This window comes from Micrasema longulum, unplaced genomic scaffold (genome assembly GCF_059751315.1).
Source record: "Micrasema longulum isolate JH-2025_06_02 unplaced genomic scaffold, ASM5975131v1 h1tg001079l, whole genome shotgun sequence".
Taxonomy (NCBI): domain Eukaryota; kingdom Metazoa; phylum Arthropoda; class Insecta; order Trichoptera; family Brachycentridae; genus Micrasema; species Micrasema longulum.
The window spans coordinates 135,838-151,489 of NW_028278267.1; the positions used below are offsets into that span (position 1 = coordinate 135,838).

Sequence of the window (15,652 nt, forward strand, 5' to 3'; positions counted from 1 at the left end):
CTTGTACGAGGGTGCATTTAGTATTAATGGGTAAGAATTTTAGCAACCTTCTAAGTGAGTGTAGACTGAACAATATTTTGCCGCTTAGTTCATTAGTATGAGCTCGCCAGCAGAGATGTTCGTCCATTTGTACTCCTAGATTTCCTGTATTGAATATTGGTACCATTGACATTGCTATGAATGTAACCGTGTCGAATCTCCGATTCCAGGGCATCAACATCTCGCACAACGCGTCCCGCTTCGCGGCGATGGCCAAGCCCACGTACGACGCGGTCGCGCGGCACAGCGCCACGCAGCCGGCGCTCGTGTTCGTGCCCGGGCGGCGCCAGGCGCGCGTGGCGGCCGTGGAGCTGCTCACGCACGCCGCGGCCGACGGCCGGCCGGGCCGCTTCTTCCACGCCGACCAGGAGGACATCGAGCCCTTCCTCGAGCGGATGGTCGACAAGGTGAGCGCCGCACCCTCCCCGAGGGGGACGCCAACAAAATAACCATTCCCCCACTGTCCTAAACACACCCGTGTGTTGCGGTGCTGTGTAGTCACTACATATTAAAAAATAAGAGATTTAAAAAGGAAAATATGGAATTCACAAATTACAACAGGGATGGAGAATACCTTAAATAAGGGAATATGGAAGTCTAGGCATTTACAGGGCTTACGATCTGTCATTGGCTGGTTTAAGTGGCCACTTTACACACTGTATAACATTCACCATTTTGCCTACGTTTGAACATCCATATTTCTTTAATTCTTCCATTTGTTGATTTTAGTGAAGTCAATAATGAAAATATGGAATATTTATAGGGAATGGCTTTAATTAACCATAATTTATCAACAATATTTTGAGTTTGTCCAAATTTTTGTAGACAAGGACTGGATTCAACTCCCTGGGGAACTGTTTATACTAACATATTACAATGAATCTCAACCGCATAAATAAAGGTTTCAGCTCTTTAACTTCACAAACATCAACAGATGAAAGAATTGAAGGAATATAGATGTTCAAATGTGGGCAGAATGGTGAATGTTACACAGTGCGTAAAGTGGCCAATCAAACCAGCCATTTACAGGTCATTAGCCCTGTAGATGCCTAGACTTCTATATTACCTTATCTTAAATGTTCTTCATCTCTGTTGTAATATGTTAATATAAACGGCTCTCCAGGGAGTTGAATCCAGTCCTTGTCTACAAAAATTTGGACAAACTCAAAATATTGTTGTTATATTGCTCAGTTAAGTCACCACACTGCCTGCGCTCTTCCGGTGATTTTAAGCCGAGCTCCCTGAAGTGGTCCTCGTATGATTCATTTCTCAAAGAAACTGCCATTTTAGCTGCTCTTCTCTGGACTTTCTCCAACAACTCAATGTCTTATTTAAAAATGGACTGAATTTGTTTGGGAAAAGTTAAGTAACTTTCGTTAAAATAGGTTTAAGCGTATCAGCCTTAAGCGGCTCGCTTAAAATTAACATGATAATAGTGAATTATGTATCTGAGTTGTTTGTTTTCAGACCCTGAAGGAGACGCTGTCGCGCGGGGTGGCGTACCTGCACGGCGGGCTCAGCGCCGGCGACCGCCAGCTGGCCACGCAGCTGCTGGAGTCGGGCGCCGTGCAGGTCGCCGTGGTGGCGCGCGACCTCTGCTGGGCGCTGCGCCTGCGCAGCCACCTCGTCGTCATCGCCGACACGCAGACGTGAGTCGCCGAGCCACTCGTTAGAGACTTATCCGGTGCACTGCTTTCTGCGTGCGTTCTTCTGACTTCGAAAAGCATCCAAACGGCTTTCGAACGGGCTGACCGAAATGGAATGGACAACTAGACTCGGCAATTTATTCCAGTCTGAAACTATCCTGCTGGAAAGGAAGTTTATCTTGGCATTGGAGACGAAAGAGCTTCCAGTTATGACCCCGTAAAATTGTGTTTGGATTTAATTACTACATCTCATGCAGGGGGCAGTCCTAGTAATTATTGAGTATCTTATAAGTTTCTATCAAGTCCCTTCTAGTTACACTACAGTTACTATATGTGTGTATAGCACATTTACTAGGTTGAGGCGTTCAAATTTATCTGCTACCTACTGGACCCTGGTTAAGATGTTGCAATTCCTACCTTTGCCTTTGATTGAAGAGGAACTGCAATCCTTGGTTACAAAGGTTTACGAAGTGCGCAAGGAGAGTGATTTGCTAATGAATGTGCAAAAGTCGAACGTCATGGTCTTTGAAAGAAATGTAACTATGACTGAATGTAAGATTGTAGTAAATGGAGATAGTTTGAAACAGGTCGAAGAATTTGTATATCTGGGTAGTATGTTTACTAGAGATGGAAATATGGACAAGGATATTGAAAGGAGGGTTAGTGCCGGTAACAGAGTTAATGGTGCCTTAAAGTCTGTCGTAGCAAATAAGTGTCTATCGCAAGAGGCTAAATTAGCAGTTCATAATGGAGTTCTGGTACCAACCCTAATGTATGGAAGCGAAGCATGGAGTTGGAAAAAAGGGGACGAAAGTAGACTGAATGCTGTTGAAATGCGATCCCTCAGGCGAATGTGCGGAAAAACAATGTACGATAGGTGCCCTAATGTCGAAATTAGAGCAGAATGCAAGGCTGAGTTAAGCATTATCGACAAAATTAAGAAAGGTCTTTTGCGATGGTTCGGTCATGTGGAGCGAATGAATGATGAAAGAACGGCTAAAAAGATTTATGATGCGAATGTGTCTGGTTGTAGAAGTCGAGGAAGGCCGAGAAAGACATGGCATGATCAAGTACAACAAATTCTTGAAAGTGGTCATGTGAAAAGTCGGAATAATCGACGTGCGTGCATGAGAAGATGTATGAATGTGAAGGAAGCAAAGGACGTGTGCCAGGACAGAGTGGTGTGGCGTTCTATCCTCTCTGCCTACCCCTCCGGGGAAATGGCGTGATGGTTAGTTAGTTAGTTAGTTAGCCTTTGATATTCTGAGATGTGTCAATCTCATGCAGGGGGCAGTCATCGTAATCATTGAGTATCTTATAAGTTTCTATCAAGTCACCTCTGGTTACCCTACAGTTACTATATGTGTGTATAGCACATTTACTAGGTTGAGGCGTTCAAATTTATCTGCTACCTACTGGACCCTGGTTAAGATGTTGCAATTCCTACCTTCGCCTTTGATATTCTGAGATGTGTCAATCTCATGCAGGGGGCAGTCATCGTAATCATTGAGTATCTTGTAAGTTTCTATCAAGTCCCCTCTCTTCCAATGATGTAAGTCCTAGTTGGCTTTAATCTAGTGAAAAGTCTCTGTCGCGAGGTATGAACATTAGGGTGGGCTGATATTTTTTTTCCGAATTTCGAAATGAAAATGGTCTAAAAAGTTGCCTGCAAATGCAAAAATTATAAAAAAAATATATTCGGGACTACGTTTGGCCCTCAACCAGAGCTTGGATATTTTTTTAAAGTTGATTTTTTACACCAAACTGGCTTTCATTTCGTATTTAAGTAAGAAAATCAGTCTAATTACATTTTATAATGCGCATTAAACCTTATTTAATAAGCATCTACGGGTATGAATTGCACTTTGTTTTGTAATAAATGGGTGGCATTGTTTTAATGAGCCATTGTTTTGGTCAATATTAGCCAGGCGCTCGACGGAATCAGTTCCGGGGAGTGTAAACTTTTTGCGTTTCGGTAGTTTTAAAACGTGTTCGAATTCGTAATGTGATTAAGTTATATTTTTACTAACAAAAAACTAATTTTATCAATATAGATAATTAACAAAATGTTCAGACAGTGATGAACTTCAAACCTCGGTTGAGGCCAAAAGTAGTATGGAATATCTTTCTAAATAATTTTTACGTTCAATGTGATCCAAAATGCAACTTTTTAGACCCCTTTCGCTTTGATGTCTAAAAAAATAAAATGCTTCATACATCATCGGCTCACTCTAATGAACATGTCGAATCTCTTCCCAGGTACAACGGCAAGGTCCACGCGTACGAAGACTACCCCCTGACGGACGTGCTGCAGATGGTGGGCCGCGCGGGCCGGCCGCTCGAGGACGACGACGCCAAGTGCGTGCTGCTCTGCCAGTCCTCCAAGAAGGACTTCTACAAGAAGTTCCTCAACGAGTGCCTCCCTATAGAGGTATTTTGAATTTTGCTTGTTTTACTGGTTCGCGGATTTGGCGTTGCTATGCGTTATCTTAATTTACTTTGCCACTGAACCCCAATACGAATAAATGCAATCACCTACCCTGTACTGGGATCCTTCCAACCTTAATGTTCGAACTTCTCTCTTCGAACTCTCGCGGCAAGCTCTATCAGATCCTGTGGTCAGATCGGATAATCGATTCATACGATAACACTACACAGTGGATTAAATTGACAGCTAAAATAACTTGTTGAATATAAAAACCACATGTACATTCGGTGTTATTATTGGGCCGGAGAGAAAAATATTGTACCCGCAGTAGGAAAATTGCACCATTTTCACCAGGGCTCAGTAGGTAGCAATAAATTTAAGACAGCAACCTATTAAATGTTCTGTAGACAATTTCTGCGTTATCTGTATCTCGAAAGTATGAATTTTACCCGTGGTTTTTCCCGACTTACTTCTTACTAGGAATTCTACTAGGAAGCATTATTGGTCGCATACATAATTCCAATATTCTGAATGAATTCGGTCTATTTGTCCCTGATAATTATCTTCGACAAAGGCAACACAGGTTGTTTTACCTACCACGATGCAGAACCAACCTGCCAATGGTTATGCCGGCAGGTAGAGCAATCATGTTGTTCAATCGTATCACCTCGGATGTCGATATATTTCATGACAGTGGGATTCCTCTTAGGAGGGCAATTTACAAATTGTAATATGTCTGACAATTTTTATAAATCTGATATGTATATTTTGTAATGTGTTGAGAATTAATGGGATACTCTGTAATGTTCTCAATCCTGGTGAAGACCTTGGATTTCTCAGTGCTCATGTACGGTGTGGAGTGTTGGACACTGAGGTAATCTGAAAAGAAAAAAATCGAAGCTTTCGAGATGTGGTGTTGGCGGCGAGTGCTGCTGATTCCTTGGACGGCCAGAATCCTGCAGTTCTTTGGGCATATTTCCAGGGGAGATTCTGATAGTTTGAAGAAAACTATTCTCCTGGGAAGTGTCGAAGGGACAAGGTCGCGGGACGTCAACCGACAAGATGGAGCGGTACAGTCACTGAGCTACCAGAATCATCACTGACGAATGCCTATAGAAGAGCACAAGACCGTTCCAGATGGAGGAGACTGTCCGCAGACGAGCCGTGCCTGGAGTCAGGCGTAATCACCATCCTCAGACATGAGGCACGGATTGAAAGAGAATGTTCTCGATGTAACTAAAAATAAATAAATGAAAATGAAACACTCTATATGTGGCGCAACCAATTAGAGAGTCTGTAATTTACGATCTCACAATTTGTATGTTCGCAGAGCCACTTGGACCATAAGCTGCACGATCACCTGAACGCGGAGATCGTCACCAAGACGGTGGAGAACAAGCAGGACGCCGTCGACTACCTCACCTGGACTTTCCTCTACCGACGCCTCACGCAGAACCCCAACTACTACAACCTTCAGGGCGTGACGCACAGGTACTGGCATATTATTTGTTTCTCCGACTTGGCAACACGGCACAGAAAACTATTCAAACCTCATCGATGTGTATATGAAAAGTCCAAAGTCAAGCTAAAAGTTGTCGCCGAGCCTAAAACGGCTTCTGGAAACTCTCGGTTTCACAACGCTGCAGGAACGGCGAGAAAGCGGTGACCCGATAGAGACATACGAGGTACTCGACAGTCACCGTAGCTGCCCAAATTTGTATCCAATGTTCGAGCTTAAACGAGACGCTCGTCTTCGAGGCCACAGTCTCCTGCTGGAGAAAAGGTGATTCAGTCTAAAATCCACGGAAGCTTTTCCCGAGCAATAGGGTTGTCGATGGTTGGAATAAGCTGCCTCAATGTGTAGTCTCGATGGGTTCAAAAATGGACTAGATTTGTTTGGGAAAAGTTTAAGTGTGCCAACAGCTAACTTTCGTTAAAATAGATTTAAGCATATCAGCTTTAAGCTGCTCGCTTTAAATTAATATAATTGGTGGGAAAACAAATTCTTACGCGGATGCGTGTCGAGAAATAGCGGGGGGGGGGGGGGTGAAGCCCTAGGGCTTATACGATATTAATTAGCGGAGTGGACTGTATTTAATTTTAATGAAAATAAGTGAGTATCCTCGATATGTGGTTTGCAGTGTCAATCGGTCACAACCCCAACAAATGAGATGGATTAGGAATGGGTGCCACTAACCTTATCTTCGTTCTTGATGGAATTGCTGTGGTCCGACTGGTAACTTGCGAGCGGCACCAATCTGGAGCTCAACAGTGGTGGTCGGTGGAAACCAAGTTTATAATCCGGCACACGTTCAACAAAATAAACGCGCGATGTACGACACGAGGTCTTAATGTGGCGGATGATCAAAGGATACTGAGGCGGGAAGTGAACAGTGGTTGCGGGTACAAAGGATGTAGAAGTTGTGACAATACTTGACCTATGCATACCCACATAATTCACAATGATATGTACATATACATTATTATTTTCGTGTGTAAATTGTGGGGATATGTGGTGACAGGGAATTTTAATAAATAGGTATGTGAACATTGTTTTCCGGTCACTGTCTTGAAGATGCCTCAATGGTACATGATCAAGATGATACAAAGAATGTAGAAGTTGTGACAATACTTGACCAATGCATACCCAAATAATAATAGCAACCAATAATAATAAAATTATGTAATTGGTTTCCAGGCACTTGTCGGATCACCTATCGGAGCTGGTGGAGACAACCCTGGCCGACCTCGAGCAAGCCAAGTGCATCAGCGTCGAGGAGGAGATGGACTGCCATGCGCTCAACCTGGGCATGATCGCTTCCTACTATTATATCAACTATACGACCATTGGTGAGTAGTACCATTCTATATCAACCCGAATCCGGATGTTTGGACGTATTCAAAACTTTTCATTCTTAATTGTTTCCGACGCTCGTTCGCAGAACTCTTCAGCCTGTCGCTGACCAGCAAGACCAAGATCCGCGGCCTGCTCGAGATCATATCCTCCGCGGCGGAGTACGATGAGATCTGCGTGCGCCACCGCGAAGACCAGCTCCTGAAGACCCTCAGCTCTAGGTTTGTCCCAGCATTTTTTAAAATACGAATGCTCGACCGAGTTTCTATACACTTTCATTAAAATATCTCCCTAATTTGCGTTTTTTACGTTTTTCATACCCCGGTTTTACGTTGAAAATTTTTCGAAACTCATTTGATCTGTCGAAAAACGCCGAGCAGCGCGCCGCCGCGTAAATGGATAGTAAAATCAAGGTAAATAAAAAAATGCGTCAACTCTTGTCTCAAACTAGATTCAAAGTAGGTTCAGTGTGATTGGCCATTTTGTTTAAGTGTCCAATTTTGACATTTTACTAAATAGTGACATGCGGTAGACGCGTGTTTAGGAAGAATAAAGTCTTTGTAACAATAAATTACGATGCAGAAAATTAAAAAAATTGGCAATAGAAATATTATTTGAAGTTATAAACATAATTTGGAAAGAAGATTGTTTAGACAGTTATCATAAAAGTGTGAAACAATTTTGCCGCGATGTAAATGACAGTTGAAATTCTGTGGTGCCATACTAAAAAAAGTGATACCATATAAATGAAATGTCCCAATATTTAGGGAAAAAATTCTTGTATGCATTTTATGCAAATTCATTTTTTTTTTGTGCTTTTAAGGTTAAGTACCTACATAAAATTATTTCAACACGTTTTTTTTTTTAATTCAATTAAAAAAACACATTGTGATATTGATTGAAAAATTACATAATATTTTTAATCAAATCATTGGTAAATATGAATAATCTTCAATTATGGCCGTTTTTTAAATTTTGCTGATCCTTTGAAAAACTAATATGATGCGAATATATTTTTCGGACGGAGATATTCTGAATCAGCTAGAAGAATTTATGTATCTGAGAAGTATGTTTACTAGGGATGGAAAGACCGAGAAAGATGTCAAAAGGAGGGTGAGTGCCGGGAACAGGGGGAATCTACTTTGGCAAACAAATGTTTATCGCAGGGGACTAAACTAGCAGTTCACAATGAAGTTCTAGTGCCAACTCTAATGTATGGCAGTGAAGTAAGGAATCGAAAAAATGATGATAGTAGGTTAAACGCTGTCAAAATGCGATCCCTCAGGCGAATGTGTGGTAAAACGATGTATGATAGGTGCACAAATGTCGAGATCTGTGAACTGTGTAAGGAGGAGACATGCATCGTCGACAGAATCAAGAAAGGGGCGCTGCGTCGGTTCGGACATGTGGAGCGAATGGACAGCGAAAGTTGATGGATGCAGAAAACGAGGAAGACCGAGAAAGACGTGGCACGATCGAGTCCATCAAATACTTGAAGATGGACATGTCAAAAGTAGGAATAATCGGCGTGTGTGCGTGAGAAGATGTATGAATGATGCGGCCTCCGTGGTGTAGTGGTCAAGACTCTTGACTCACGCACGGCAGGTTCCGGGTTCGATTCCCGGTGAGAACACAAAAATTAAAAATGTGATTTTTCTCAAGCCTGGGTGTTCTGTGATATAATTCACCACTGTAATTGGGCCTCCTAGCCTGTTGTGGTGCAAAAAAAAAATAAAATATATGAATATTTTTGAGAAGGGAATATGTGAGTCAAGGCATTTAAAGGACTTATGACCTGTCATTGGCTGGTTTAAGTGGCCACTTTACAAACTGTGTAACATTCAGCATTCTGCCTTTATTTTAACACCCACATTTCCTCAACTCTTCCATCTGTCTACTTTTGTGAAGTAAGAGAGCTGAAACCTTTATCACGCGAGTGAGATTCACCCAGCTGAACCAAATCACCTACTAGGCAACGCCTGAAAACAATTTTCCAATTTTTTATACTTCGTCTTTTACCAGGTAGTTGAATCAACAATGTTTTGAGTATGTCTGCAGATGCTTGCAGCCTGGCTGGATTTTCTCCCTAGGGAGTTGTTCATATTCAAGTTTGTTGCAACAGAGATGGAAAACATTTTTGAGAACGGCATTTACAGGCCTATGACCTGTCATTGGCTGGTTTAAGTGGCCACTTTACCTTTTCCCTCTCTGTTGCAACAAATTTTAGTATGAATAACTCCCTAGGGAGAAAATCCAGCCAGTCTGAACGAATGAATGTAGCGGAAGCGAGGTCTGTATGCAAAGATAGAGTGATGTGGCGTTCTAGCCTCTCTGCCACCCCTACGGGGAAACGGCGTGATGGTTTGTTAATATTTTACTGTCTTTGTTAAAAGTTCTGTCATTTTAAAATCGAATATGACGGATTCATTTGATTCTTGAATGTGAATATTGGTATCGTGTTGCAGACTGCCCCACAAGCCGACGGCGCCTAACACGCGCTACAACGACCCGCACGTGAAGGCCAACCTGCTGCTGCAGGCCCACCTCTCCCGCATCCAGCTCAGCGCGGAGCTGCAGCAGGACACGGAGCTCGTGCTGTCCAAGGTCAGTCCGATCGTCGACTCTCTGATTCGCGTGTACGCTGGAACAGCTCTACGCGGGTAAAAGAGTAGACTTAAAAATAACGGATGTATTATCCTGAACCCCGCCATAGCAAAGATAAAGTTTTGAAAAATTCTGTGGAGAAAATACGAGACTGCGTTTTACCCCGAGCCTTCTAAAATTATGACACTTAACTCATGCCCGACGCGAATTTAGTCATTCTTTAACCGCCAGCCGTGTTTTAATGTGAGCTTGACATTTAATTCGAAATCAAGATAAATTACAAAAATGACAAAATACATCGTTTTAACATTACATATTTTATTTGTATTAAATATTCCTACTCAGCAAAAGTGCTGGTATGCGTCCAAAATGGCCGGAAATTGATCGATTAGAGGCTATACCCGCTTTTATACGAGTATGGATATGAAGTCTGGTAACCTGAGCTTTTTAAAATTATCACACTTAACTAATGCCCAACGGCAATTTAGTCATTCTTTATCAATCAATCATCATAGTTTATTAACAAAAATAACAATTACTTTATCTTAACATATTACAACAGAGATGAAGAACATTTAAGAGAAGGTAATATAGAAGTCTAGGCATCTACAGGGCTTATGACCTGTCAATGGCTGGTTTAAGCCGGTTTCAGCTCTTACTTCACAAAAGTCAACAGACGGAAGAGTTGAGGAAATTTGGATGTCCTAGCATAGGCAGAATGGTGAATGTTACACAGTGTGTAATGTGGCCACTTAAACCAGCCAATGACAAGTCATTAGCCCTGTAGATGCCTAGACTCCCATATTTTCTTTTCAAAAATGTTTTTTACTTTTCTGTTGCAACGAATTTAAAATCCAGCCGGTCTGCAAGCATTTGGACATACTCAAAACATTGTTGAACTAATTAATTAAATTAACAAATGATCTATATAATATAATGTAATATTGTATCGATGTTGTATTTAATTTGATCGATGTGTAAATTTCCTTCTCCGCAGGCCATCCGCCTGATCCAGGCGTGCGTCGACGTCGTGTCCAGCAACGGCTGGCTGTCGCCGGCCGTGGCCGCCATGGAGCTCGCGCAGATGGTCACGCAGGCCATGTGGGCCAAGGAGTCGTACCTGCGCCAGCTGCCGCACTTCACGCCCGAGCTCGTCGCCCGGTGCACGCAGAAGGTGAGATGCGGGCGACCACCTCTCCGCACCGACGGCCTCGAAGACGGGCAGCTCGTTGAAGCGCGAACATGGGATCCGAATTTGGGCAGCCATAGTGACTGTCGAGTATCTCGCATGTCTCTGTCGGGTCACCGCTTTCTCGTCAGACCGAGAGTTTCCAATCTCTCCACATTTGGAAGCCATTCCAGGCTCGGCCACAACTTTTTAGCTCGTCTTTAGACTCTTTCTAACAAGTTGATATCCTTAACAAAATAGGGATTCCATATCTGAAACCCATATTGGAGAGTCGGTCTGATATAGGATTTGTATATTTCCAGTAGCATATTCGGTGTTATATATGAGAAGGCTTTTTGTATCAAGTAGATAATCAAATTGGATTTTTTAATTATGTTTAATATGTGGGATTCCCATTTTAAATCATCTGTTATTTTTGTTTCTCAGCTTTCAAATCAACACCATTTAGACTATATATTATATAAGTTTGGGGTTTATCAAGCCGATGTGAAGAACTGCAGATTTTTAGGATTACCGTTGCTGAGGGTCGGAGCTCCTACCCCAGTTAGAGATTAACGGAAAACACAAAATTGCTTTTCAATGCGTATTTATTACATATTACAAGATACAGCACTTGGTTGGGTGTCACGAGCGTAACAGCGATGATGGGTTGAAGTGTCTGCACTTGAACTACATACCGGAAGTGAGCGACTGCGTTGAGTTGAGTCTTCGGACTGACCGGACTGGGCATTGACTGCGCCCTAGGGTCTCTTTATAGGCCACGCTACTTTGTTGTTCATTTCTCCATGGTAGGGACAATGTTAATGTACTGCAGGAAGCTGTTCTCGTGTTTTGCAGAATATAATGAATTATTGGATATTCCAAATTTGTGGATTAAAGTATCACTCATCTTTTATTCATACAGGGTGTTCTTAAAACCCTGTCACGTCCGAAACCGCGATGATCAGTATGACCAAGAAGACATATTGGCACATTAAAATATTTTTTTAGAACGAATAAAATTTGCAAAAATAAAATATTTAAAAAAACAAACGGTTGCTTACTTCTGCAAGGGAGAAGCGTGAGGGGAGGGGAAGTCTGATACACTGTCAATCCATAGCCACCCCCCCCTCGCTTCTCCCTTGCAGAAGTAAGCAACCATTTGTTTTTTTAAATATTTTATTATTAAAAAAAATCTGCATTCTAAATATTGTTTTGAATATGCAAATATGTCTTCTTGCCCATACCGATCATCGTGGTTTCGGATGTGACAGGGTTTAAATAACACACTGTATAATAAATTACAATGAACTTCCATCAAGAATTTTCACTTACAAACTTAAATGTTTTATAATGAATTTAATTCAATAGAAAATGCTGAGTTGCTTCTTGGAGTCATGACTCTATATTTCAGGTGAAATTATTTACTAGCAACGAGTGTGAAAAGCCATATGCGAGACTTATGTCCATCGATGGATAGAAATAGCTGAGTTGGTACAGACTTATTCGGGACACGAATATTAAAAGTCACATAGACATTTATTGTAGATAACTTTTGATGTGTTTGTTCACGCAGGGCATCGAGACGGTGTTCGACATCATGGAGCTGGAGGACGAGGCGCGCGCCAAGCTGCTGCAGCTGTCGGAGACGCAGACCGCCGACGTGGCGCGCTTCTGCAACCGCTACCCCAACATCGAGCTGACGTACAGCGTGCAGGACCCGGACAGCCTGCGCGCCGGCGCGCCCGTGCACGTGGCCGTCACGCTGGAGCGCGAGGACGAGCTGGCGGGGCCCGTCATCGCGCCCCACTTCCCGCAGGTAATTGACACTGTCCCAATAAGATGTGTTTGCGCAAACATTTAGATTTTAATCAATGTATCGAATGTTTTTAATTTGTATTACCAAACATCCAGTTAAAGAAAATGAGTGATTGACATCCACAAAAACTAATGCTGCTTGCATAGAATTAATAATAGTCCAGAAGTCGCATACGCACATCAAACAAAAGGCAACTACTCATAAAATAATAATTTCACGTATTGACCCATTAGTTCCTTTGTAGACGTCGTTCAGCCCGCAACTCCTGATTTGAATTCAACTATGCCGTGTTGTGTCGTTTTTAAGTGTAAAATACTGCTAGGAGCTTAAAGAAACAGAATGGTATCACATTTCATGTGTTATTAGCAAATTAATGTGTAAGTAGCAAATACATTGATGAAAAATTGAATTATTTTTCCATCTGTCAGATTGTCGAAGAAACAAAATGGAATTTTCGTCAGTGTAGAAATACCGCTAGGATCTTAAAGAAACAGGATCAGATCACATTTCATGTGTAATTAGCAAATTAATGTGTATGTAGCAAATGCATTACTTAAAAATTGAATTATTTTTCCATCTGTCAGATTGTCGAAGAAACAAATTTTGTCAGTGTAGAAATACTGCTAGGATCTTTAAGAAGCAGGATCAAATCACATTTCATGTGTAATTAGCAAATTAATGTGTAAGTAGCAAATGCATTGATTAAAAATTGAATTATTTTTCCATCTGTCAGATTGTCGAAGAAACAAAATGGAAATTTCGTTAGTGTAGAAATACTGCTAGGATCTTTATTTCATGTGTAATTAGCAAATTAATGTGTATGTAGCAAATACATTGATTAAAAATTGTATTATTTTTCCATGTGTCAGATTGTCGAAGAAACAAAATGGAAATTTCGTTAGTGTCGCCAGGGTAGTAAATTTTTCCACCCTACTTTGATCATCTAATGAGAGAACTTATAAAAATCGGACCTCGGATTAAACAACGCCGTGGTGGACATTTGACCGACATTATCTTCAAAACATCGCATATTATTTAACATGATATAAAAATATCAGTTTAATGTAAAATAAAATTTGTTTTATATTTTATGGTAAAAGTTAATTAATTTATTTAATTATTTCTATTAAATGACCCTTTGCTTGGTGGGGGAATTTTTGGACACAGTCCGATGTATTCAAATATGATTCTAAGCTCCTTCTGGACTAATCTTAATTCTATGGCTGTTTGTACACATTTAATTACTTTACGTTTTTCAAGGGAGCAACTCGCTAAAGTGAGGAAATTAAAAATGTATGGAAAAAATTAAATTTAATTAAAATACAATTATTGCTCAAGACTAAACTAAATATACTGCAGAAAAATTGTAAGAACTGTCATGATTGGGGATTATTCATATTTACCAATGATTTAGTTAAAAATATTTTGTATTTTTTCAAGCAATACTACAATCAATTATTTTTTATTGAATTTTTAAAAATGCATGTTTTAATCATTTTACGTAGGTAATTGACATTAAAAACACAAATATAAAAATTTTAATTTGCATAATTTTTCCCCTAAATATTGGAAAATTTTATTCATATAGTATCACTTTTTTTTAGTATGGCAACACAGAATTTCAGCTGTCATTTACATCGCGGCAAAACTGTTTCACACTTTTGTGACAACTGTTTAAACAATATCCTTTTTACATTATGTTTATAACTTCAAATAATATTTCTATTGCAATTGACCTTAAAAACACAAAAATAAAAATTTTAATTTGCATAAAATGCGTACAACAATTTTTCCCCTAAATATTGGAAAATTTAATTCATATCGTATCACTTTTTTTTAGTATGGCAACACAGAATTTCAGCTGTCATTTACATCGCGGCAAAACTGTTTCACACTTTTATGATAACTGTCTAAACTATCTTCTTTCCAAATTATGTTTATAACTTCAAATAATATTTCTATTGCCATTTTTTTTTACTTTCTGCATCGTAATTTATTGATGTAAAGACTTTATTCTTCCTAAAGACGCGTCAACCGCACGTCACAATTTAGTAAAATGTCAAAATTAGACACTTCAACAAAATGGTCAATTACACTGCACGTACTTTGAATTTAGTTCGAGACAATGATTTGCACATTTTTTTATTTACCTTGCTTTTATTCACCTTTGGCTCGGCGTCCTTTGACGGATCGAATGAGTTTCGAAAAATTTTCAACGTAAAACCGCGGTTATGGACGACGTTTAAAACGTCAATTGGGGGGATATTTTAATGAGAATGTATGGAAAAAAAATGAGACGTAATTTTCGTTACTATTAACGTAAAAATGAGGTTTTACTGTATGTGCGTTCTCGCGAAATGCAACCCTGGTAGGTCGATAAATAATTAGATTGAAGTTTTTAAGATCTTTAAATATGCACTGGGCAAAACTCTTTATTATGCAAAAAACCGCACGTAAATCGGTTCAGCCATTTAGTAGGAGTTTAGAGACAACACACGTACAGAAGAATCTTTTACATCAAATACAATTTTATGCTTGTTTTTCAATCTTGTGCCGTCTTGTGAAGATTGTGTTGCGTTGCAGAAGCGGGAGGAGGGATGGTGGGTGGTGATCGGCGACCCGAAGACCAACTCGCTGGTGTCCATCAAGCGCGTGGCGCTGGCGCAGAAGGCCAAAGTGCGGCTGGAGTTCGTGGCGGGCGCGCCGGGCCAGCACGCCTACACGCTGTACTTCATGAGCGACGCCTACCTCGGCTGCGACCAGGAGTACGCCTTCTCCATCCGCGTCGGGGACCAGCCCGACGACTCCGACTCCGACTAGCCTAATAAATTTACCACCTGAACCGCGCCTTGTCATTTCAAACCACCCGTCCACTAATCTCCATAACTCTTTTTAATATTTTTTATTTATTAAAATATTTACGAGTACGTAAACACAAAAAAATCCAACAAAGGCACGGCCTGTGTGTGTGTAAAAAAAAATTAAAAAATGCTCACACAATTTTTTGACAATAAAAATGATAAAATCGTAATAAATGCTCATTTAAAAAAGAAGCTATTTAAATCCGCTTTTTTTAATCCATAATTTAAATCAA

The 15,652-nt window shown here is 40.6% G+C and overlaps 1 protein-coding gene across 1 annotated transcript in view; it reads left to right on the forward strand.

Moving 5' to 3' along the window:
- Positions 1–15,400, forward strand: part of Brr2 (U5 small nuclear ribonucleoprotein l(3)72Ab) — a 63,519-nt gene extending 48,119 nt beyond the window's left edge. The window contains exons 28-37 of the mRNA XM_088233252.1: positions 210–446; positions 1,507–1,688; positions 3,945–4,116; positions 5,444–5,604; positions 6,812–6,963; positions 7,056–7,188; positions 9,433–9,571; positions 10,569–10,745; positions 12,316–12,558; positions 15,142–15,400. Of these exons, the coding sequence (XP_088089378.1) occupies positions 210–446; positions 1,507–1,688; positions 3,945–4,116; positions 5,444–5,604; positions 6,812–6,963; positions 7,056–7,188; positions 9,433–9,571; positions 10,569–10,745; positions 12,316–12,558; positions 15,142–15,378 (1,833 nt within the window). The 3' untranslated portion in view covers positions 15,379–15,400. The remainder of the gene's footprint in view (positions 1–209; positions 447–1,506; positions 1,689–3,944; positions 4,117–5,443; positions 5,605–6,811; positions 6,964–7,055; positions 7,189–9,432; positions 9,572–10,568; positions 10,746–12,315; positions 12,559–15,141) is intronic.
- The last annotated feature ends 252 nt before the right edge of the window (positions 15,401–15,652 follow it).